This window comes from Strix aluco, chromosome Z, assembly GCF_031877795.1.
Source record: "Strix aluco isolate bStrAlu1 chromosome Z, bStrAlu1.hap1, whole genome shotgun sequence".
Lineage (NCBI taxonomy): Eukaryota > Metazoa > Chordata > Aves > Strigiformes > Strigidae > Strix > Strix aluco.
In genome coordinates, this window is record NC_133971.1 from 28,022,809 (window position 1) to 28,045,593 (window position 22,785).

Genomic DNA, 22,785 nt, shown 5'->3' on the forward strand with positions numbered 1-22,785 from the left:
TCTAGGCAAGATGCGTAACATAGTAAAAAACAGCTACATCCTATAGTGTTTCCTCTTTCTCCCTTCTCATGTAGACATCAGTCAAACTGTTTCCTCCTTCTCCCTTCTCATGCAGACATCAGTCAAACTGAACGTTATTTTGTTTCCAACTGAACAAGAATAATGTTACATATTAAAAACAAGCTTTCCATCAAGTCAACTTTTCCTACTGAGAAGTTTCAATCTATTTACAAGAATTCAGAAAATTTATACTTGGAATACATCGGCAGAAAAACATGTCAAGAATCCAACACTGACTCATTTGCAACAGACGCTAGGAAAAAAAGCTAGATTTATATTGAAGTTAAAACAATCAGAACGTGGTCAACAGGATCACTTTTGTCATCAGTGAAAAAGACAATAACCAACTCTTATCTGCTCCAAGATAGCAGTATAAAAGGCATTAAGGTCATTCTAACAAGGAGAGAGTCCTACAAAGATCAGGTAATCAAAATGGAAATAGACAGAGGTATCATGTTTAAAAAGAGAAGACATAGTTAGACACATGGAAACATGTCCTCTTTCCTCTACTACTTAGTTTCCTGAAAAGAGGAGAATGTTACAGTGATGCCAGCTGGTCAAGGGAAGTGATCCTTCTCCTCTGCTCTGCACTGGTGAGGCCACACCTGGAGTACTGTGTCCAGTTCTTGGTTGTCCATTGCAGAAGAGACATGGATGTACCAAAGAGAATCCAGTAAAGGGCCACAAAGATGATGAAGGGACTGAAGCATCTCTCCCATGAGGAAAGGCTGGGAGAGCTGGGACTTTTCAGTCTGGAGAAGGGAAAGCTCAGGGTGGGGATCTTATATATAGATACAAATACCTGAAGGGAGGGTACATAGAAGACAGAGCCAGGCTGTTTCCAGTGGTGCCCAGTGACAGGACCACAGGCAATGGAGTAGACTGAAATGCAGGAGGTTCCCTCTGAACATCAGCAAACACTTTTTTCCCCATGAGGGTGACTGAACAGTGAAACAGGTTGCCCAGAGAGGTTGTGGAGTCTCCACCCTTGGAGAAATCCAAAAGCCATCTGGACACGGTCCTGGGCACCTGGCTCTAGCTGGCCCTGCTTAAGCAGCAGGGTTGGACAGGGAGCTCCCTTCCAACCTCAGCTATTCTGTGATTCTGTGAATGGATCAAACTCTGCCATAGCCCTAGGACAGTACTAAATATGACATCAAGATACTCATCTCCTGGGTTTTTGCACCATGAAACTAGAACCTTTTAGATTAGCATCGGAAGTAATGTTAACTTGTTTTTCTTCTCAGTGGAACAGGCTTCAAATACTCTTCTAATTAGCTACTTTGTCTCACTGAAGGGACAACACAAAACCTCCTACTCCTCAATTCAACAAGGAGGACATTGAGTGTTTGTGTATTTATCTAAGGAAATTTATCCAAAAACATAACAGATGCTGAAACAATTATATGCAATTTCTGTAAAAGCCACTAAACAAAATTATCATATGATGCAGGTATTTACAAAATAATGAATACTGCAGTGCAGTTAGAACAGATAAGGAAGTATAAACCAAACGTAACTAGATCTTCAAAATATTATGCACATTACAACATAGCCACAACTACTGCTTTTAGCTAGCCCTTTCTGAGCATTTCACTTACTAATACAAGGTGAACGTGTTACTGATTGACAACACAATGAATTAAATTACTATGTCACAGAACTACCTTATCAACTTCTCTCTGTGTTGCTCCTTCCTTTTTCAAACGTTCTTGTTCCACACACTTTGTATTGTAGTTTTCCTTTGATTTCTGTAAGGCCTGAGTGATACTTTGAATATTTTGCACTGCTTCCAATGTTCCTGAAACGTCTTCTTTAGTCTGCCAAATATCACATGGTTGTCAAAACCAAACCATTTTAATTTTAATGTTAACAAGTCATTGGACATGCATAAGAAGAAAATTAATAACCTTTTTATAAGCTTTGATTTGTTCATCTCCATACTTGTGAACTTCTTTTATTAGCTCTTGCAATCTCCGCACAAGATCCAAGTGACAGCTTGCTAGTTTTTCTGTTGAGGTTTTGAAAACATCCCAAACTGGTGCAAATGTCCTAGATGGAGGAAAACAATATTTAATGCTCATGTGGATTTTTTCCCTTTAGTTAGCTATGTTTTTTTAAAATAGTGTTAAAGTATAATTGACAAGTTTATAAAAGTTCACTTCTGTTCCTAAAATTGAAACAAAAAAAGCCCCAACTGCTATAAATTCTCATTAAATATGTTTCAAATGTACTTGAAATCCTATCTACTAATTTATTCATGCTTTATGTTTTACCTGTATTGACTCTAAGTGAACTTTGCTGTGTTTTACTCATTAATATTCTTTATCAGCAGCGCACAATAATGCCAAGTGGTATTCCTAAAGGTGATGCAAGTGCAGCTGAAAATAATTCAATGTATAGAAGTATTTTTATGTGTATGCTTGAATAGTGCAAGCAAATTAGAAATTATTTGGTTAGTTAAGTTTCTAGTTGTCTTACATTGTTACAGCCACAAGATGCCAGAAAAAAATACTGGCAAAGATGGTCTGCCACTAAAAGGGATTTACTGATTAATAGAGATTAACCGTATGGCAAAGGAAGGTGGGGGATAGGTCATTCCTCTGATTCAGATTTCTATACTGAATGGACTTCTCCAGCTATTCTAAAGATACACTCACACCTCAGTTTCCTGGTTAATGTTGCTGAAAAATCAATACTATACATAGCCTTTAAAGCACCGATGTTCAAACTAACATGCATATACAGAACCTTTGAAGATCAGCAACAAATGGTATCAAATTATCCACTGATGAAAGCTCCCCACATTTCTAGCTGTAATTACTACAAGTAAAAAAATCTAGTGTCATCTAAGAAGTCTGAGTTCTCACTGGCATAATGTTTCTAATGAAAAAACACCAATTAATGATTCCAGTTTTTTAAAAGATACCTCTTGTATAAAACTTTAATTAAACTATGGAATAACTCTACTGAAAAGTGTCATTCTTAACATCTCTGAAGACAGAGATAACACTCCAGAAAGCAGAAATAACAGAAATAAATAAATTTACTGCCACATTTGCTGACCATATGTTCTCTCTTCAGAATAATTACCACAAGTTTGGGAGCACAGAACAGAAAGTCACATTCTTTATTATGTCTGAAAAGAACTCAACCTTAAACACAGAGGAACAGACAGTCTCTCCATGTTAGGGCTTTGTTTTCTTTTAAATTGTGAATGAAGAACTGTACTGGCTTTGTTTTTGTCATAGCTGCATGATATTTTGCATGGTTACTGAAGAACTAACGCAATCATTTTTAAAGGTGGTAAAGTTATGTTACCTCCAACATCATCAATAAAATATTCAGAATCAAACTTGACTCTTAACATGTAGAAGTTACTTATTTCTCTCATATGTACAATTACTTACCCAAGTTGTGTGTAATTGCTTGCTGATTTGGCTAGTTTTGTCATTGACCTTGAATATGCCTCCTCTATCGTAGCCCTGTCAAAGAAAGCCATCAAAAGCATAATCGAAATTCTGAAGATATTCAAAGACAGATGAATATGCATTCTAAAGGTGCAAACAGAGGACTTTTTAATTTAGGTGAAAATTACTCCATTTTAATGACCCCTCAAAAGCTATATGCAAAGTCACAGAAGTATATTTAAAAAAATAAATCTAAGAACCCTGTGACAGAATGTTGCAGGGAACAGAAACAAGTAAAACCTAGGGACTTAAGAATTGAAAAAGATAACTACTTCTTTCTATACTATCTGCTGTTCCCCTCTGCCTTTAATTCTTCGGTAACAGTCAGAACAAAGTGACATAACAATCACCTGGCTAGCACTGTCTAAACATCAGAGAGTTACAGAGCGACAAAATAAAATATATTTGTAATGAAAACATTAAAATAAACAAACTGAATGCTTACTGAGCAGTCAAATTGAATAAAATGGGGTCTTACCTAGTCTTTTTGTAGGGGGGTTGGTTTTTTGTTTAAGTTCTTTGCATAGTGATGTTTGAGTTTGGAAAACAGTGAAATAACATGCAATGAAAAGTATTGTAATTTACTGTTTATACTAATTTTTAAAGTCTCAATGCATTTTAATTTATTTTGGAAAACCTCTTCCCTATATAAAGTTTCATTATATTTTCTTGCACTCAAACCCAGAATTTTATTTGTCTTTTGGAAATTTAAAATCCAAGGGTCATTTCCTCCTTAGACTCTCTGCTGGGGCAATTGCCACGGAATAGCAGTCCTTCCTGCATCAATCTTCCCCGCTCTCCTATAACTAAGGTAAAGATATATGCTATCTTCTATACATTATTATCTGCTGCTGTTGTTTCATGTGAGCACCAATGATTCAGCCAGAAGCAGCCTGAGAAGTATCAAGGAGGATTACAGAGCCCTGGGAATAGCTGTAAGGGATGCTGGAGCACAGACAGTTTTTTCATCAATCCTCCTGGTCAAAGGGAAGGGGTCTGAAAGGGCCAGCTGATTCCGGCAAATCAACAATTGGTTACAGGACTGGGGCCACAGCCAAGGATTCGGCTACCTGGGTGAACCTTGGTCCATCCCACTCCTACCAGCTTGATGCTGGTGTCAGTGATGGATGCCCAGGGTCTGGAAAGGAATCACAGTTCAGCAAGGGAGCACCTGAAGAGCAGCATGGGGGAGTTCCAGCCAGTAAGTCAGCTTCACTGGGGACCCAACTTAAATGCCTCTATGCAAATGAATGGGGAATAAACAAGAGGAGCTAGAGACGTGCACACACCTGCAGGACTACGATGTTACTGGCATCATGAGGACATGTTGGGATGGCTCCTATGACTGGAGTGTTGGAATGGAAGGATACAGGCTCCTTAAGAAGGACAGGCAGGGGAGATGAGGAGGGGATGTCACCCTCTATGTCAGTGACCAGCTGGAGTGCATGGAGCCCTGCCTGACAATGGATGAGGAGCCGACTGAGAGCTTGTGGGTCAGAATCAAAGTGGGAGGGCAGGGACAGGTGACATTATAGTGGGGGTCTGCTACAGGCCACCCAACCAGGAAGACTGAGCGGATGAGGCCCTCTTCGACAGATAGGAGCAGCCTCACGTTCACAAGCCCTGGTCCTCATGGGGGACTTCAACCACGCCAATATTTGTTGGAGGGACAGCACAACAGGGCATAAGCAATCCAGGAGGTTCCTGGAATGCACTGATAACTTCCTTCTCCAAGTGACAGAGGTGCCAATAAGGAGAGGTGCTATGCTGGACCTTGTTCTCACCAAGGATGGGCTGGTGGGGAATGTGAAGTTCAAGGACAGCCTTGGCTGCAGTGACCACGAAATGGTGGAGTTCAGGATCCTTAGGGCAGTGAGGAGGGTGCACAGCAAGCTCACTATCCTGGACTTCAGGAGAGCAGGCTTTAACCTCTTCCGAAATCTGCTTGTTAGACAGAATAGCATGGGATAAAGCCCTGGAGGAAAGAGGGGCCCAAGAAAGCTAGTTAATACTCAAGGATCAACTGCCCCAAGCTCAGGAGCGATGACACCTGACAAAGAGGAAGTCAGGTAAGAACATGAGGAGGCCTGCATGGATGAACAAGGAGCTCCTGGACAAGCTCAAACATAAAAAGGAAGTCTACAGAGAGTGGAAGCAAGGACAGATATCCTGGGACAAATATAGAGAGACTGTAGCAGCCAGGGGTCAGGTTAGGAAGGCCAAAACCCTGATAGAATTTAATCTGGCCAGGGCCATCAAGGGCAACAAGAAAAGCTTCTATAGATATGATGATGATAAAAGAAAGACGCGGGAAAATGTGGGCCCTCTCTGGAAGGAAAAGGGAGATCTGGTTACCCGGGACATGGAGAAGGTTGAGGTACTCAATGACTTGCTTGCCTCAGTCTTCACCAGCAAGGGCTCCAGCCACACTGCCCAAGACACAGAAGGCAAAGCTGGGAACTGGGAGAATGAAGAATCGCCCACTGTAGGAGAATTCTGATCAGGTTTGAGACCATGTAAAGAACCTGAAGGTGCACAGTTCCATGGGACCTGATGAGATGCATCCGTGGGTCCTGAGGGAACTGGTGGATGAAGTCTCTAAGCCACTATCCATCACATTTGAGAAGTCGTAGCAGTTTGGTGAAGTTCCCGCTGACTGGAAAAGGGGAAACATAATCCCCGTTTTTAAAAAAGGGCAAAAAGGAAGACCCAGGGAACTACAGGCCAGTCAGTCTCACCTCTGTGCCTGGCAAGATCACAGGAGCGGATCCTCGTGTAAAACGTGCTAGGGCACATGGGGAATAAGGAGATGATTGGTGACAGTCAACATGGTTTCACTAAGGGCAAATCATGCCTGACAAATTGGGTGGTGTTCTGTGACAGGATTACAGTGTGAATAAGGGAAGAGCAACTGATGTCATCTACCTGGACTTCTGCAAAGCATCTGACACTGTCCTGCATGACATCCTTGTCTTTAAATTGGAGAGTGTGTTGGGTTTGTGTGTGGTGGGGTTTTGGTAGCAGAGAAGGGGCTACATGGGAAGTTCCTGTGAGACACTACTAGAACCTCTCTGGGCTCCAAGTTTGACCCACCTCTGGCCAAGGCCAAGCCAATCAGCAATGGCAGTTGCACCTCTGTGATAACATATTTAAGAAGGGGAACCTGCAGTAGAGAGAGAAGTGAGAAAAACACTTATGCAGATACCAAGATCTGTGAAGAAGAAGGAGGAGGTGGAGGTGTGCCAGAGCAGAGATTCCCCTATACCCCGTGGTGAAGATCATGGTGAGGCAGACTGTTCCCCTGCAGCCCCTGGAGGTCAGCAGTAGAGCAGATGCCCACCTGAAGCCCATGGAGGACCTCACACTGGAGCAGGTGGCTGCACCTGAAGAAGGCTGGGACTCTGAGGGAAGTAAGCCTGCGCTGGAGCAGTCTGTTGCTGGGAGAACTGCAGCCCATGTAAGCGACCCACACTGGAGCAGTTCATGAAGACCTGCAGCCCGTGGGAAGGACTCACACTGGAGTTTGTGGAGGACTGTCTCCCGTGGGAGGGACTCCACGCTGGAGCAGAAAAGCGTGAGGAGTCCTCCCCCTGAGGAGCAAGGTATGTCAGAAAGAACAAGTGATGAACTGATTGCACCCCCCCATCCCTTGACCCCCTGAGTCACTGTGGGAGAGGAGGTAGAGAAATCAGGAACAAAGCTGAGCCTGGGAAGAAGGGAGGGGCGGGGAGAAGGTGGGTTTTTTAAAGATATGGTCATATTTCTCACTACTCTGAAGCTGATAGAAGCTTCACCTGCTCAAATTAAATTGATGATTTTTCTTTTTTCCCAAATCAAGTCTGTCTTTTGCCTGTGACCATAATTGGTGACCCATCCCTCCCTGTGCTTGTCTTGATCCCCTGAGCTCCAGCAGGTGGGGGAGGAGTGAGTGAGCAGCTCATTGTGGTGCTCAATTGCTCTCTGGGCTTAAAGCACAACAGAGAGACGTGGATTTGATGGATGGCCCACTCGGTGGATAAGGAATTGACTGGACAGTTGCACTCGGAGTTGCACTCAACAGCTCAATGTCTGAGTGAAAAGCAGTGATGAGTGGTGCTCCTCAGGGGTCGGTGTTGCGACCAGTGCTGTTTAACATCTTTATTTGCAACACGGACAGTGGGATCGAGTGCACCCTCAGCAAGTTTGCCAGCAACACCAAGCTGTGTGGTGTGGTCAGCACGCTGGAGGGAAGGGGGTGTGCTATCCAGAAGGACCTGGACAGGCTTGAGAGGTGGGCCTGTGAGAACCTCATGAAGTTCAAGAAGGCCAAGTGCAAGGTCCTGCACATGGGTCAGGGCAATCTCAAGCACAAATGCAGGCTGGGTGATGAGTGGATTGAGAGCAGCCCTGCGGAGAAGGACTTGGGGGTATTAGTGGATGGAAAACTGACTATGAGCCAACAACATGCACTCACAGTCCAGAAAGCCAACTGTATCCTGGGCTGCATCAAAAGAAGTGTGGCCAGCAGGTCAAGAGAGGGGATTCTGCCCCTCTACTCCACTCTTATTGAGACCCCACCTGCAGTGCTGTGTTCACCTCTTGGGACTCCAACACAAGAAGGACATGGACCTGCTTGGCAAGGTCTCCAATTCACTTTGAAACTATGCAAACATCAGTGCAGCTGAGTACCTGCCAGATTTGTCGTGGTTACATTTCATGGAATATAAACAAAACTCTTTGCTGAGATCTATCTGAGGACAAAACTGAAATTTTAATGAAAAATTGCAGAAAACAAAAGCTGGTTTTTGGCACAGCTTTTACTGCAAGAAACCCTCACTGAAACAGGTCCTCAATCAATCTTGTACAAGTTTTTTCTGTATGTCATGTGGTGTCAGTAACTGAATTAAGACAAAATTCTGAAGCAGACATACAATTAATTTTGTCCAGAATAGAAATTCTTATTTCAACATAGCAGTAGCAGTCTTCTGTCACAAAGAAGAACTAAATATAGCACTAGGTCATCTTTTTCGGAAGTTTTCACATCTGCAGATTTCAGTTCTGTCCCCTCCATCCCACAGAGAATGTGTTATTTTCTCCATATTATTTCTTGTCCCTACTTATCACTCCCTTTTCTTTAACAAACCTAGTTTCTCAACATCTTAATTTGAAAGTATTTATTTTTTAAGATCATACTAGCAGTTGCTAATACCCTAATTCTATATCTGTAGTCAAAAACTTTGTAAGACTGATGATTTTGGCTACTTTAAATTATTTGTTTTCTTCCAAAAATGATGAAGAATTGGGATTAATAAACTGCTGTCGGGGAAGGCAGCTGGTCTGCCGACAACCTGACTGAAGAAGAGTTTGACCTTGACAAGATTTTGGTGTATGCTTGAGATAAGGAAGCTATGCTTAAAGCAAATAACTTTCAAGGAGCTGCTGACCACATAGCAGGATGAAGCAAGCAGGGAGGAAACTGATTAAAGTTATCCAATGAGAATGTTAAAAACAACTTTTTGACCAATTATATCGTAACACTCTGGCACCTGAAATATATAAAAATGCATGCTTTTAGTAATAAAAAAAACTAGCCGCTTGTTCACCCATGTGAGTGTGTGTGTGTTGCTTTGTCCGTCTCTACAGCGACAAACTGATGGACACCTAATGTGACTCTAACTTTTTACTCTTTTTTTAAAATTCAAACCTGAAAAATTAGAAGCTTGCTATTAACTGATGCTTAAGAGTCACTATTCAGTTCTAAGTGAATGGAATAAACCTAGATATTCTTGTAGGATATTAAGAGATATTTTTAAATCCTCATTGATTTTTACATATTTTGCATGTTACTGTTAAACATAATGATAAACTTAAATAAAAACCACAAGCAGTATATTAAAGAGCCAGGATTACCAAGGATGAATACTTACCTCTCTCTTATAAAGTCTGCTAAGTCTTTTGTTGACAAATGTCCATGTTTCATGTTGTGATAGAGGACATCAAAGCCATTGTTCCTTTCCCCCTAAAGACAGTAAAAAGAAAGTAGAACAGTGAAACACAACATGTTAAAGCAATTACAGAACCAAGTATAAAACCTATGCATTTGAGTAACTGATCGAGTTCCATAAAGTGAATGATTTCTAATGCTTCAGCTTTTTACCAATTGCTGTTAGTTCCCTTCAATCCCCTTATGTAAAACAAACAAAAATCACCTCAGCAGCTACTACTACCCTTCTAATTCTAACAACTCTTTTATTTCATATTTCTAGGCTATATTCAAAGACATTTCTTTTCTAGATTTCTTGTATTCTAAATTTTTTTGTATTCTTTCACTTCCCGTCTCATTAAATACATACTTAATATTGTACTCTCTCTTTTTTTTCCTCATACCTTCCATTATTTTCTATGAACTAAAATTCACACTTCGGGATCACTGGATATCCCGCTTCCCCAGCTCTTCACGCTTAATGTATATTCCTCTGTTTTCTTTAAAATTGGTAAAAAAATCACTAATCTCTCCCTTCTCACAGGTAGCTTCCCTCTGACTATTTTTAAATTTAGTTTTGAAACTTAAAACATTTTTCAGTAAGTAAGGTGTACCTCAGCATTAAAACTGAGACACTGCATTAATAAACTCAGCCAGCTTATCACCTCTGGCACCACGGTGAACTTCCTCCAGATGGGAGATACTAACAATAGAAATCAAAGGAAGGTGAAGTAAGGAACAGCATAATAACAGCACTGCTACTATAAAAGTTCTCCTGTCCAACTATCCATTCCCCTTGTCCCTTCCAAAAGCTTCAGATCCATAATGCTGCTGCTACAAAAGACGCAGAAGCACGCCCTCAGGAAAACTGCATGCATGTTCAGAGTGGAAGGGAAAGAAGGATGGAATAGAATGTTTCAGTTGGAAGGGACCTACAATGATCATCTAGTCCAACTGCTTGACCACTCCAGCACTGTCCAGAAGTTAAAGCATGTTATTAAGGGCATTGTCTAAATACCTCTTAAACATTGGCACTCTTGGGGCATCGACCACCTCTCTAGGAAGCCTGTTCGTGTTTGACCATCCTCCCAGTAAAGAAATGCTGTCCAGTGTCCAGTCCAAACCTTGCCTGGTCCAGCTTTGACCCATTCCCATCTGTCCTATCACTGGATGCCAGGGAGAAGAGCTCAGCACCTCCCTCTCCACTTCCCCTCCCCAGGAAGCTGCAGAGAGCGATGAGGTTGCCCCTCAGCCTCCTTTTCTCCAAACCAGACAAACCCAGAGTCCTCAGCTACTCCTTATAGGACATGCCTTCTGCCCCTTTCACCAGCTTTGTTGCCCTTCTCTGAAGGCTTTCAAGGACCTTAACGCCCTTCTTAAAATCCTGGACTTTTCAGAACAGCAGCTCTACATCTGCAGTGAGAGGAGCCTGAGGATTTGGTCATAGACCCCTCCAAACACTTCTGTTCTGTCTGTTCTGGAAAAATTTGTTTGTGTATCCATAAGGTGCACCTGATCAGGGAAATTATACAGATGAAAAATAAAGCTGGCAAATAAAAATAAAGATCGGTGATCCAGATCACTATGAGGACACAAACAGCTGCACTGCTCAGCAGAAGAGGTGGGAGCAAGAAGGATCTGCTAGCTTAAGTGAGTGGAAGCAGCCACGGGTGGACAGAAGAACTTCGCAGCAGCCACAGCAGCAGGCCCACTTCTGTTAAGTGTTAACTACACTAGATAATACATCAGTCAAAAATATAGCAAGTCGCCTTAAAGGACATCACACATAGACACAGAAATTTACAAATAACAGACAACTGAAGGCAATTTGATTCAGATTACTAGTCAGGATTATTTGCTCTACTTCTTCCAAGCGTCAGGGAACACAAAGCCAAACTAACAAACAGAAAACACACCTATAAAATCACAGTTCCTAAGGTTGCTGTAAGTTGTAACCTGAAAAATTTTATCAAAATGCAGATCAGTTTAACATAAGTACAATTAAGAAAGGTCTATAAAAGTACAAGCAGAACTAAATTGAATACAAGAAAATACAGTGGACTCTAGAAGGACCACCTACACAGTTAGACTTTTATATGTTTGAAAAACAAAGGAAGAATAAGAACACCAATTAGTAGGAAATACACCTGCTTGACAGGATCCATTGGGAGATGGTCCTGAAGGGTACAGGGGTCCAGAAAGGTTGGGCACTCTTCAAGAAGGAAGTCTTAATGGCTCAGGAGCAGGCTGTCCCCAGGTGCTGTAAGAGAAGCTGGCGACAGAGAAGACCACCCTGGCTGAACAGGGAGCTTTGGCTGCAACTCAGGGAGAAAAGGAGAGTTTACAGCCTTTGGAGGAAGGGGCTAGCCACTCACAGTGATTACAAAGATGCTGTGAGGCTGTGCAGGGCAGAAATCAGGAGGTCTAAAGCCCAGCTAGAAATTAATCTGGCTTCAGCAGTCAAAGATAACAAGAAATGTTTCTATAAGTATTTCAACAACAAAAGAAAGACCAGGGAGAGCCTCCATCCCCTGCTAGATGCAGGAGGAAACATGGTAACGAGTGATGAGGAAGAGGCTGAGGTGCTTAATGCCTTCTTTGCCTCAGTCTTTAATAACAAGACAAGTTGTACTGAGGGAATCCAACCTCCTCAGCCAGAAGACAGAGACTGGGAGAACGACCCCCCCACAATCCAGGAGGAGACAGTCAATGACCTACTGCATCGCATAGACATACACCAGTCTAGGGGACCGGATGGGATACACCCGTGGGTGCTGAAGGAGCTGGCTGGGGTGCTCGCCAAGCCGCTTTCCATCATTTACCAGCAGTCCTGGCTAACCGGGGAGGTCCCAACAGATTGGAAATTGGCCAATGTGACGCCCATCTATAAGAAGTGTCGGAAGGATGATCCGGGAAATCATAGGCCTGTCAGCTTGACTTCGATGCCTGCGAAGCTGATGGAGCAGCTCATCCTGAGTGCCATCATACAACACGTGTGGGACAACCAGATGATCAGGCCCAGTCAGCATGGGTTTATGAAAGGCAGGTCCTGCTTGACAAACCTGATCTCCTCCTATGACAGGGTGACCTGCTTATTGGATGAGGGAAAGGCTGTGGATGTTGTCTACCTTGACTTTAGTAAGGCCTTTGACACAGTTTCCCACAGCATTCTCCTGGCGAAACTGGCCACTCGTGGCTTGGATGGGCACACGCTTCGCTGGGTAAAAAACTGTCTGGATGGCCGGGCCCAAAGAGTTGTGGTGAATGGAGTTAAACCTGGTTGGCGGCCGGTCACGAGTGGTGTCCCCCAGGGCTCGGTTTTGGGGCCACTCCTGTTTAACATCTTTATTGATGATCTAGACGAGGGGATCGAGTGCACCCTCAGTAAGTTTGCAGATGACACCAAGTTGGGTGGGAGTGTTGATCTGCTCGAGGGTAGGGAGGCTCTGCAGAGAGACCTGGACAGGCTGGAGCGATGGGCTAAGGCCAACTGTATGAGGTTCAATAAGGCCAAATGCCGGGTGCTGCACTTCGACCACAACAACCCCCAGCAGCGCTACAGGCTTGGGGAGGAGTGGCTGGAGAGCTGCCAGTCAGAGAGGGACCTGGGGGTGTTGATTGACAGCCGGCTGAACAGGAGCCAGCAGTGTGCCCAGGTGGCCAAGAAGGCCAATGGCATCCTGGCTTGCATCAGCAATACCGTGGCCAGTAGGGACAGGGAAGGGATCTTACCCCTGTACTCGGCACTGGTGAGGCCGCACCTCGATGACTGTGTTCAGTTTTGGGCCCCTCACTACAAAAAGGACATTGAATTACTCGAGCATGTCCAGAGAAGGGCAACAAAGCTGGTGAAGGGTCTGGAGCACATGTCGTACGAGGAGTGGCTGAGGGAACTGGGGTTGTTTAGTCTGGAGAAGAGGAGGCTGAGGGGAGACCTCATCGCCCTCTACAACTACCTGCAAGGAGGTTGCAGAGAACTGGGGATGAGTCTCTTTAACCAAGTAACAAGCAATTGGACAAGAGGGAATGGCCTCAAGTTGCACCAGGGAAGGTTTAGACTGGATATTAGAAAGTATTTCTTTCCAGAACGGGTAGTTAGGTGTTGGAATGGGCTGCCCAGGGCAGTGGTGGAGTCGCCATCCCTGGAGGTGTTTAAGAGTCGGGTTGACATAGCACTGAGGGATATGGTGTAGTTGGGAACTGTCAATGTTAGGTTAGTGGTTGGACTAGATGATCTTCAAGGTCTTTTCCAACCTAGATGATTCTGTGAAATGTAATTTATTTTTTTAAAACGTATTACTCTTTCAAGTACTTGTCTAAACTAGTTAAACAGATTCACTCCCCCTTCACTCTTATCTAACCATTTTTCCTTGTAGTTTGAAGCTCACAATAATTTTGAGTACTGGTGCACTAATAGGTGGCTTACTAACTTTTTTTACTTACACAATCTAAACCCTGAATCCTACCACATTACAAAAACACCAGAATAACTATAATTAAGACCTCACCAATATTTTCAATTAGAATACAAAATAAAATTCTTAGTTAACTACTCCAAAGTTGTTACTGTACCCAAATTTGGAGATAAACACTGACAAATAAGTATTAGGCATTTCTTCCAGAAAAAAGTAATAAAATTCTCCTTTATGAAATGTTCTCTCCCTTCGCTTTGAGGTGTTTCTTCTAGCAAAACCAACACATTGATCAAAATGTGTTGAACACAGACTGCTTCTGAACTTTTCATAATGGGAGCTTTAATGGGCACTTTTCTACACTGGAGCTCCAGAAATTTCCTGCCAGTTTAGAAATACAGGAAGGGTAGCATAGCCATGACCCAGTCTCTGGCTGCAGTCTTCCTGATGGCCGATAAACCATTAGAAATATAACTTTGCAAACCTTTAGAGAATCGAATGAGCTAGAACAACCAATTCCCATCATCACCTTGTTCCCTAACTATAACTGAAGGTCACTGCAAAGGAACTCATTTTTCCACTTAAATGAAGTTTTCTAATCAGTCCTACTGTCATTCATGACTTCACATTGAATAGCAGAAAGCACAACAGAGGAACAGAACCGATACTTTCCTCAATTAAGAAAAAGTTCCCTGAAAGCCACATCTTTTATACATTATAAGTAGTTATCAGAAGCTAAGAGGCTATGTGAAAAATAAGATTTAAAACAAAGCAGCAAGTCCAAAGCAGGCTCCCAGATTTGAGGGTCTGCGTGGTTTAAGCTTAGCACAATTGAAATACATGTTTTCACTTGTGAATATAATGTCAAATGTGGCCTGCCTTACCAATATCTGGCTCTGCCTATAAGTACAAACATCTAGACTGCAAAACTGTTCAATAATTTACATGATCAATAGTTCTGATGATTAACCTGATGACGATTCTATAAATTACATTATCTTCTACTTCTGTTTAGATACATAAGCGTATTTATGTCAAATTAAGTATGGTATCTCAGTGCACAGAGCAGACATTTTTCTGCTTAGGAAAAGCTATACGGCCTATCCACAATTCCTTCATTCAGTAGTTACGTTCATGAAAAGTAGCTCAAATAATTCAAACAACAAGCATTAGAGTTAGGCCTCTGTATTTAGGATAAAGACAGAGATGTATGCTGTGGCTACGAGGAAAAGTAGTTCCATTAAAAAAGCCAAGTATGTATCCTCCTACATGCACATATGCCATCAACACTGTTCATCTGTGTTTTGGTTGTTTTTCCTCAACACTGCCCCTCCCCCACATTGTATTTCCATGTACTGTAAATGGAAAGTGTGTGTCTAGCCAATTTTTCTTCATTAAGTGTTTTTCCCTGCTCCTTCCTGGTGGGAACAGTAATAGCTGGGATCACTAGAAGTCCAGTACTGGCCTGCTTAAAAACAAACAAATGCAGCACATAGCAGAGGGAACTGATGAGACTTTCCATTTCCATTCAGAAGCAATTACCATCCACTGCTATGACAGACAGACAGTGAAGTCAAACGTAGATTCTTCTAGAAGTTTCATCTGGGAGAAAGAGGAACCTCTGCTGTCATGTGTAACACCAGGTTCTACGCAACAGAGTTCCAGATCAGTTTGAAAGACCATTCTGATGTAATTTTGCAGGTAAAACACCATCTGTTGGGGATGATCCCATCATCACTCAACAGAAAACAACTGTAAAACTGTGTATGAGAATGCAAAGTGTAAGTGGTCCCCTCTCCATATAGGCTCCATTTAACTACTTTGAAGTTCATTGGCAGTTTTCTCCTTCTTGAGCTAACAAAACTCTTCCTTCAGAAGCTGGTGTTCTTGTTGAGGTTCCCCATTTTACACTGTCATAAGAGAGCTCTTTTGTGTATACAGTATAGATGTCCCCTGACAGCCAGCCATAAGAGGAAACAAGACTTCAAACACAAGTAAGCACTTCACTTAAAAAAGCCTATAATGAGGCATTACTGACCAACTTTGCATACAAAATAAATTAAGTCGTGCAAAGTGAGGGCAGACAGACCTTCCATTTCCCTTCATCAAGGACTAACTGCAATGATGTTCTCATGGAAATGAAAGTAACCCTGTCAGCAAATGTGAAGTCCGGATTCAGCATTTCCATGACTTGTGCAGAACAGGAAACAGATTACAGGAACTGTGTTTTACTGAACTACTTAATAGACAGTGAAAATTTTTAAGAATCAGCTTGTTGCATATAAAGACGATTATGAATTTAAAACCTACATTTGGTAAAGTAGCCTGAAATTTCTGGGCAATCTGCAGCAGTATATATTTCCTACGTTTCTAATCAAATTGTATGAGAGCAGGTTCTGGCCACTTTGGACTAAAAATGTTCAACATTAATCTCTATTAGTGTAAAAAGTTAATACTCTATTAGAGCACTGTCTTTTTTCCCCAATATAAACAAGTATTTCTCGATTATTAAGGTGACTCTGAAGTTCCCATGGCTGGTAAGATACGTACTACTTGTTTAGCTATTGTGAAAAGCAAGAAAAGGACAGCTGGAGATACTGTTTTCACAGCAAAAATAAGCATATGAGACAGTAAAAGGCACATGCAGTTCTTAAACACATTTTGATTCTGGTCAAACTTTAGAAGCTTGATGACAGAAGTTCAGACAAAGTTTGAGTTTTTCTAACTAAGTTTAGCAAGCAAAGAAACATCTGACAATAAGTGAATTACTGTCATCTCAACCTATGCTTTTATAACATGCATTAGGAGTGGTTAAGCATGCACAATCATTCCTTCAAGCCTTTGAACATGACCACATCACCACATTAGAAAGAAGAAATCAAACAGAGTAAGAAAACTGTACTTTTGATTATAAACTATTTAAGTCATAACCTGCCTAATCCTCTTTTAAAAATAGCCTACCAAACCCACAACTTATTCTCTGGGAAACAGGCAGACGAACATTCAAACTGCTACATTTGGAAGTGGTACTGCAACTTAATTACAGGATTTCTTTTTAACCATAAAAAAGTTTAGGTCTCTAGTTTACTTCAAATTGTCATAAAATGAAAAGTGGACCCTCTCCAAATTAAGTTTCCAAATCCTAGTTAAAACTTACAAGTGCCTTTGGCAAACATGATATTTCAACGAAATATGACCAACATCCCTCCCCTCTTGTTAGGTAAATGTTAAATAGGAAAAGCCTAGAAAAGAACAAATGTGGGAAATATTCTCACCCCCAAAACTGAAGTGATTCTAAAAAAATTTGTATCCTTTGCCTCTTGCTTTGGTCAGATCCCAAGAAGCTGTTCTACAGCTAGTTTTACACTTAAATTACTGCTCATGTTTCTCTGTCAGATACAAGTATGGAAAAATCACACCCCTGATCAACAGATTATGCATGCAAGAATCCTAATACAGGTAAGTCATAATGGTATCAAAGTCTTTTTGGTAAAAAAACCTCTGTAACAAGAAAATTCCAGAGTTGCACCAATATGCAAAGTAGTAACGGTAGACAATCCATAAATGGGGGGAGGGGAGCACAATTCCCTCATATATAGGTGAAGTTCAGTATTTGCTGAAACTAGGTACAACTGTTCAGCAACTATAAGATTTGATTTATGCAGCTTAAAAGATATCCTATTTTAACAATTAACATACAAATTTTAGCGCAACAGCACAAAAGAGACTGGGTGTTCACCCCCACGATTCTAAAATGAAAGTTCCAAATATTAACCAAAATCAATCTTTTCTTTACTCGCAAACTTAGAAAGACATATACTATTCATTATGGCTTGTCCATTTGTACTGTTGACTTTATTCACTCATAAAGGAGTAACACTTTAAAGAAATAAAGCAATAGAAATTCTCCTAACTCCAGGGACACTCACTTCAGATGCTCTGAAAAACACTGTCATTTTCTATAAACTGTTAGTCCTTGTTGCACTTTCAAATAAGCAACGTGTCTCATCCTTTCCACCTAGGCAATTATTTAATTTAATGGGCCCTGTATACATGAAAACACTCCTGTGATTAGTATTATGGTGTTACATTTTTGAAAGCTAGCTATCAGTAAATTTTAATTTCTGAGTGTGTGAAAGAGCTACAGAAAATTGCGAGTATGGAAACATGGAAAAAAGCAGCCACCTGATGTTTACACAGGCAAGGTATCTTCTTCAGTTCTGAAAGGTTTGACAAATTTGAACACAAAAGCAACCCATCAGTTTCAATTTCCTTCTTCCAGCTTCAATAAATTAAATAAAGATCAGCTCCAGAGAAGCTCTATGCATATGAGGAAGGACAGATATTTTCATCTATATCTAGATAATTACAAGTATTTTTTGAACAAAAAGATGGAAAATTGCCAACTCATGCTGGATGCACACACGTAGAGGGAGGAAACTAAGCAAATATTGCACAACAGTGCTTCTGAAACTGAGCATCCAACTGTATGCCAAACAGAAGAGCAGCACTGCGTAAACACATGAATGGAACTCCAGATGGAAGCAGGACAAGTCTCAGTGTCACTCATATCACATAACTGCATAAAACAATACATCTTCCACTTCTAGAGAGCAAGCCTCTTCACAAAGCTAAGATTATTAACCCTGGACACTACCAGTCCTTAAATGTTACAAAAGATCTTGAAAAGAAAGGAATCCTCCTCACAGCCATTCTCAAAAGCTACATTAATACAAGTGATTAAAAAGATAAAATGAATTTGTCAAAGCCAATTTAAACATGTTTTTATATCCCAGGACTTTCAGAGTTACCAAGCACAGCTTTACACAGAGACCAGTTTCACCTACACACAGAACATCCAACAGTTTAGTCAAATCCATTAAAAACAATTAATGAATAAACACTGACTGGCTTAAAAGTGGTTTATTTTTGTTGACTTGACATCGTTTCATAGACTTACAATTAATGTAAGTATCACCTGCACCAGTCAGTTTAAATACAATGTGAAAGCTTATGCAACACTTCCTAAGCAGTGTTAAGAAAACAGTAAGTCAATAATAATGAACACTTTTTACTCTACTGTACCAGCATGAGTGTACTCAAAGTGACAAAACGTTGCTACATATAGTGAAAATATGAAAGTGTTCCCTTTAAATTACATCATTGTTTTGATGTAGCGTATACATAGCAGCAAGAACCCAAGGTTTTATGACAACATCCTAATTAGGAGTTGGGAATGTTTGGCCATGTGACTTGAATGCCAAACACTCAGTCATAAGAATCAAAGCCATTTATAGCCTCTACTACTAGTTCATAATTTTTGATACCACAAAAAAGTAACTGTATCCTACTGACTTTGAAAACTGCTGTGCTAGAGTGCTGCGCTCTATTAGCGGACCCCTACATTTTTTAAGTGAGAGTAAAATTCTTCAAGTGACAGTACAGGCCTCTGTACTTCAGCTTTACACATCTTGAAAATAGTCTTGTTTATCTCTCAATGACCTCTTAGAAGCAGACAACTGATGGCAGGCCTGTAAAATATCCATTTTTCTTACATTCTCTAACAAAAATTTGCAACTATTCAGGCACTTTTAAAAGCAGTAGAAAATGAAAGTCTCATGATAAGCTTCAAGACTATTACAATAAAGAAGCTGCGATTTGTTTTGTTTACATGGGCACTTTTAGGAAGTTCTTAAAAGACAGCAGCCTAAATAGTGTGTAAGAAATTGATACACATTCACATACATACCACTCCCCTTTTCTGAAGAAATCAGCTAAGTCCCTCAAGTTTCAGATGTCTTTTCCTATCAATTACAGCAAATTAGCAAATCAGGAGCATCCTACAGCTCAAGATCCAGACTTTCATTTCCAATGCACAATTTGAGCTGCAAACTGATGACAGCATGTACATCAGTTAATTAAATATTAATTATGTTTTGGATTAATTTTCATGTCAGTAATTTAGAATGTATCATTATCGCATTCCATAGGTGATAAAAACCATTTTGCCTGGTGTTACCTAGAAGGGCAAGGTGAAAGCAAGAAATAGAAGACAATTCTTCCAAAGTTCTACACAATACCAGCTTTCTTTCTCCTTACGGACTTCTCTTTGTTATTTTTAGTCATTGTGCATTCAGTGCATTTTAACAGCAATCTTCTAATTTCCATCTTAACTTTCTTACCACATTTCAAAGCATATATAGATTTTATCCCAAGTCTTTCAAAGCACTGCAGTAACAATTCTGAACAATAACCTATTCTGAAAAGTTAGTAGAAATGGAGAAGCCTAATGATTCAAAATGCGCAAACCTATAACTTATGCTTGGTTGTGAGGATATACAGAAACCCATTATTTTCTGAGTTTAAAAATCCATCATATTTAGACACTACAGTTAACCTTGAAAGACATTTACCCACAACAGCAAAGAAGGAACAGTCCCTATTCCCTTTTATTTTACTTTCATATAAAATAAAACTCTGTCCACGGTATTACTTGGTTTCTCAGTCCAGTTTTGCAAATTTAAGACCGTGCTAATGTCTTTGTCGTCACTGCAAGACAAAAAAGAATACACTTGTTGCCCTACTTTGTGTAATTTTTGGAGGTAGGAGAAAAACCTGCACCAATACAAGAAAACCTCCTTCTTGGGGCACTCATCGCAGATCCACGCTACAAGTTTTGCCAACACAGCTATAAGGCAGAGACTCTGTAGAGCAGAAGTGAGAATGGGAAGTTTGGGTAGATGTCTACTACCTCATGTTTGCTGGAAGCATTTCTGAAGGCACAGACAGGGAAACAGAATGTATGGGACTGGTCCACTGCCTTCACTGATTTAACAAAATTACTGACTTACTACAATAAAAACTATAACTGATCAGAAAAACAGTTAAATGAACATACCATAGTACATAGCACAGTTAAATGGAAAAGTGTTTGATTTCAGTTGAGATAGCTGAATAAAAAACCTTCTATTTTAATTTTAGGAGGAGATACTTCCTTTTCCAATGAAAATGCAACTTTTTATATTAATTTAAATCTTATTTTTATGAAAGATAAAAAAATTCCACATAGTAGTTTAATACTGATCTCCCACACTAAGGCTTCAAATGATCTGTATACCAAGAGAGCAAATCTAAAATCTTAGAATCACAGAATCATAGAACAGTTTGGGTTGGAAGGGACCTTTAAAGATCATCTAGTCCAACCCCCCTGCCATGGGCAGGGACACCTTCCACTAGCCCAGGTTGCTCAAAGCCCCGTCCAACCTGGCCTTGAACACTGCCAGGGAGGAGGCAGCCACAACTTCTCTGGGCAACCTGTGCCAGTGCTTCACCATCGTCACAGGAAAGAATTTCTTCCTTACATCTAATCTAAATCTACCCTCTTTCAGTTTAAAACCATTACCCCTCATCCTATCACCACAGTCCCTGATAAAGTCCCTCCCCATCTTTCCTGTAGCCCCCTTTAAGTACTGGAAGGCTGCTATAAGGTCTCTTTGGAGCCTTCTCTTCTCCAGGTTGAACAACCCCAACTCTCTCAACCTGTCCTCATACAGGAGGTGCTTCAGCCCCCTGATCAACTTCATGCCCTTCTCTGGACCTGCTCAAGCAGGTCCATGTCCTTCTTATGCTGGGGGCCCCAGATCTTGTTTCATTAAACGCATTCTGCTGAAAACAAAACTTAGAGTCAAAATTAAACACAGTGCTGCAAACAAAACATGAAACCTGGCTTGAGCTATGCTTTATATTCAAGAATAGTATGTTGTGCTTGTAAAATTAGTTTTCCCTAAACTTTAAGGATAACTGTTACTTACACAGAAAAAGCAGACATCTAAAAGGTATTTTCCTTTTTTTTTTTTTGCAGTTTCAACATAAAACCATTTTCATGTTTCCCCTATTAGTTGGTAGAGATGCACATTAAAAATTAAACATGCAAAGAAGTAACAACATCGTAAACAGTCCGACGATTACAAGGACACTTATTTTAATGTTTCAGATCAGCTACAGTCACAATGAAAACAAGTTTCATTTGATATGACTCTGAATAATAATCCAAATCCATACTTTAATTCTTTCTCCATCTGTATCTATCCACTTAAAACCATATATACCTGGGCAGAGATGACTGATAAACTGTGTTTCTAAAACCGACTGGGAAGTCTGTTGTTTCCTTAGCTGGCTGTGCCTTCTGACAGGCAGACAGACGACCTGTCGGTACAAAAGCATCGAGCTCCGAGGCGCAGCTTTGGTTTGCGTGATACAACTGTTAAGTTGTTACCGTGGGTGCTATTTCCCCGAACAACTGCACTGTTTGGGAGGCTTAACGAAGAGAGACCGGGCTGCAGCCCCAGCCGCATCCACGCACCACGATGTCTGCGACAGCCTCCCGAGCACAGGGTCTCCCGCTCCTGTCCGCGCATCCTCCGGCCCCGCGCCCCCACGGCGACCAGCCCGCCCTCTCCCCAGCGGAGCCCGGCGCACGGACCCCCGGCGGAGGGCCGGGCAGGGGGCGGTGGTCCCCTCGCCCCGCCGCGGGCTGCCCGGGCGAAGGCAGGTACCCGCTTCCCCCGCGGCCCAGCCCAGCCCAAGCCAGCCGCGGCGGGCGCGGGGGGGCGCCGGCCCCCGTCCTCCCGCCGCAAGGCCCCGGCCCAGTCCCGGGGGGTGGCGTAAGAGCCGAGGCTGCTCCCGCAGAGGGGACGCCGGCTGCACCGTGCCCTGCCCTGCCCGTTCCACCCGCGGCGCGGCAGAACCGGCCCACGGCGCTTGCCTACCCAGAAGCTCTCCACGAAGTACGCCATCGCCGCCCCGCCGCCGAGCCCGGCCCCGGCCGCCTCTGCCGCCGCAGACGCGACGGAGGAAACGAGCGCCGCCACGCGCGCCCCGC

The 22,785-nt window shown here is 41.8% G+C and overlaps 1 protein-coding gene across 6 annotated transcripts in view; it reads right to left on the reverse strand.

The window, feature by feature from the left end:
- Positions 1-22,785, reverse strand: part of FCHO2 (FCH and mu domain containing endocytic adaptor 2) — a 98,699-nt gene extending 75,914 nt beyond the window's left edge. For all 6 annotated transcript variants that reach the window (XM_074812751.1, XM_074812750.1, XM_074812748.1 and 3 more), the window contains exons 1-5: positions 22,673-22,785; positions 9,437-9,528; positions 3,471-3,545; positions 1,971-2,112; positions 1,728-1,880 (exon numbers count right to left, since the gene is read on the reverse strand). In XM_074812751.1, coding sequence (XP_074668852.1) covers positions 1,728-1,880; positions 1,971-2,112; positions 3,471-3,545; positions 9,437-9,528; positions 22,673-22,699 — 489 coding nt within the window. In that variant the 5' untranslated portion in view covers positions 22,700-22,785. The remainder of the gene's footprint in view (positions 1-1,727; positions 1,881-1,970; positions 2,113-3,470; positions 3,546-9,436; positions 9,529-22,672) is intronic.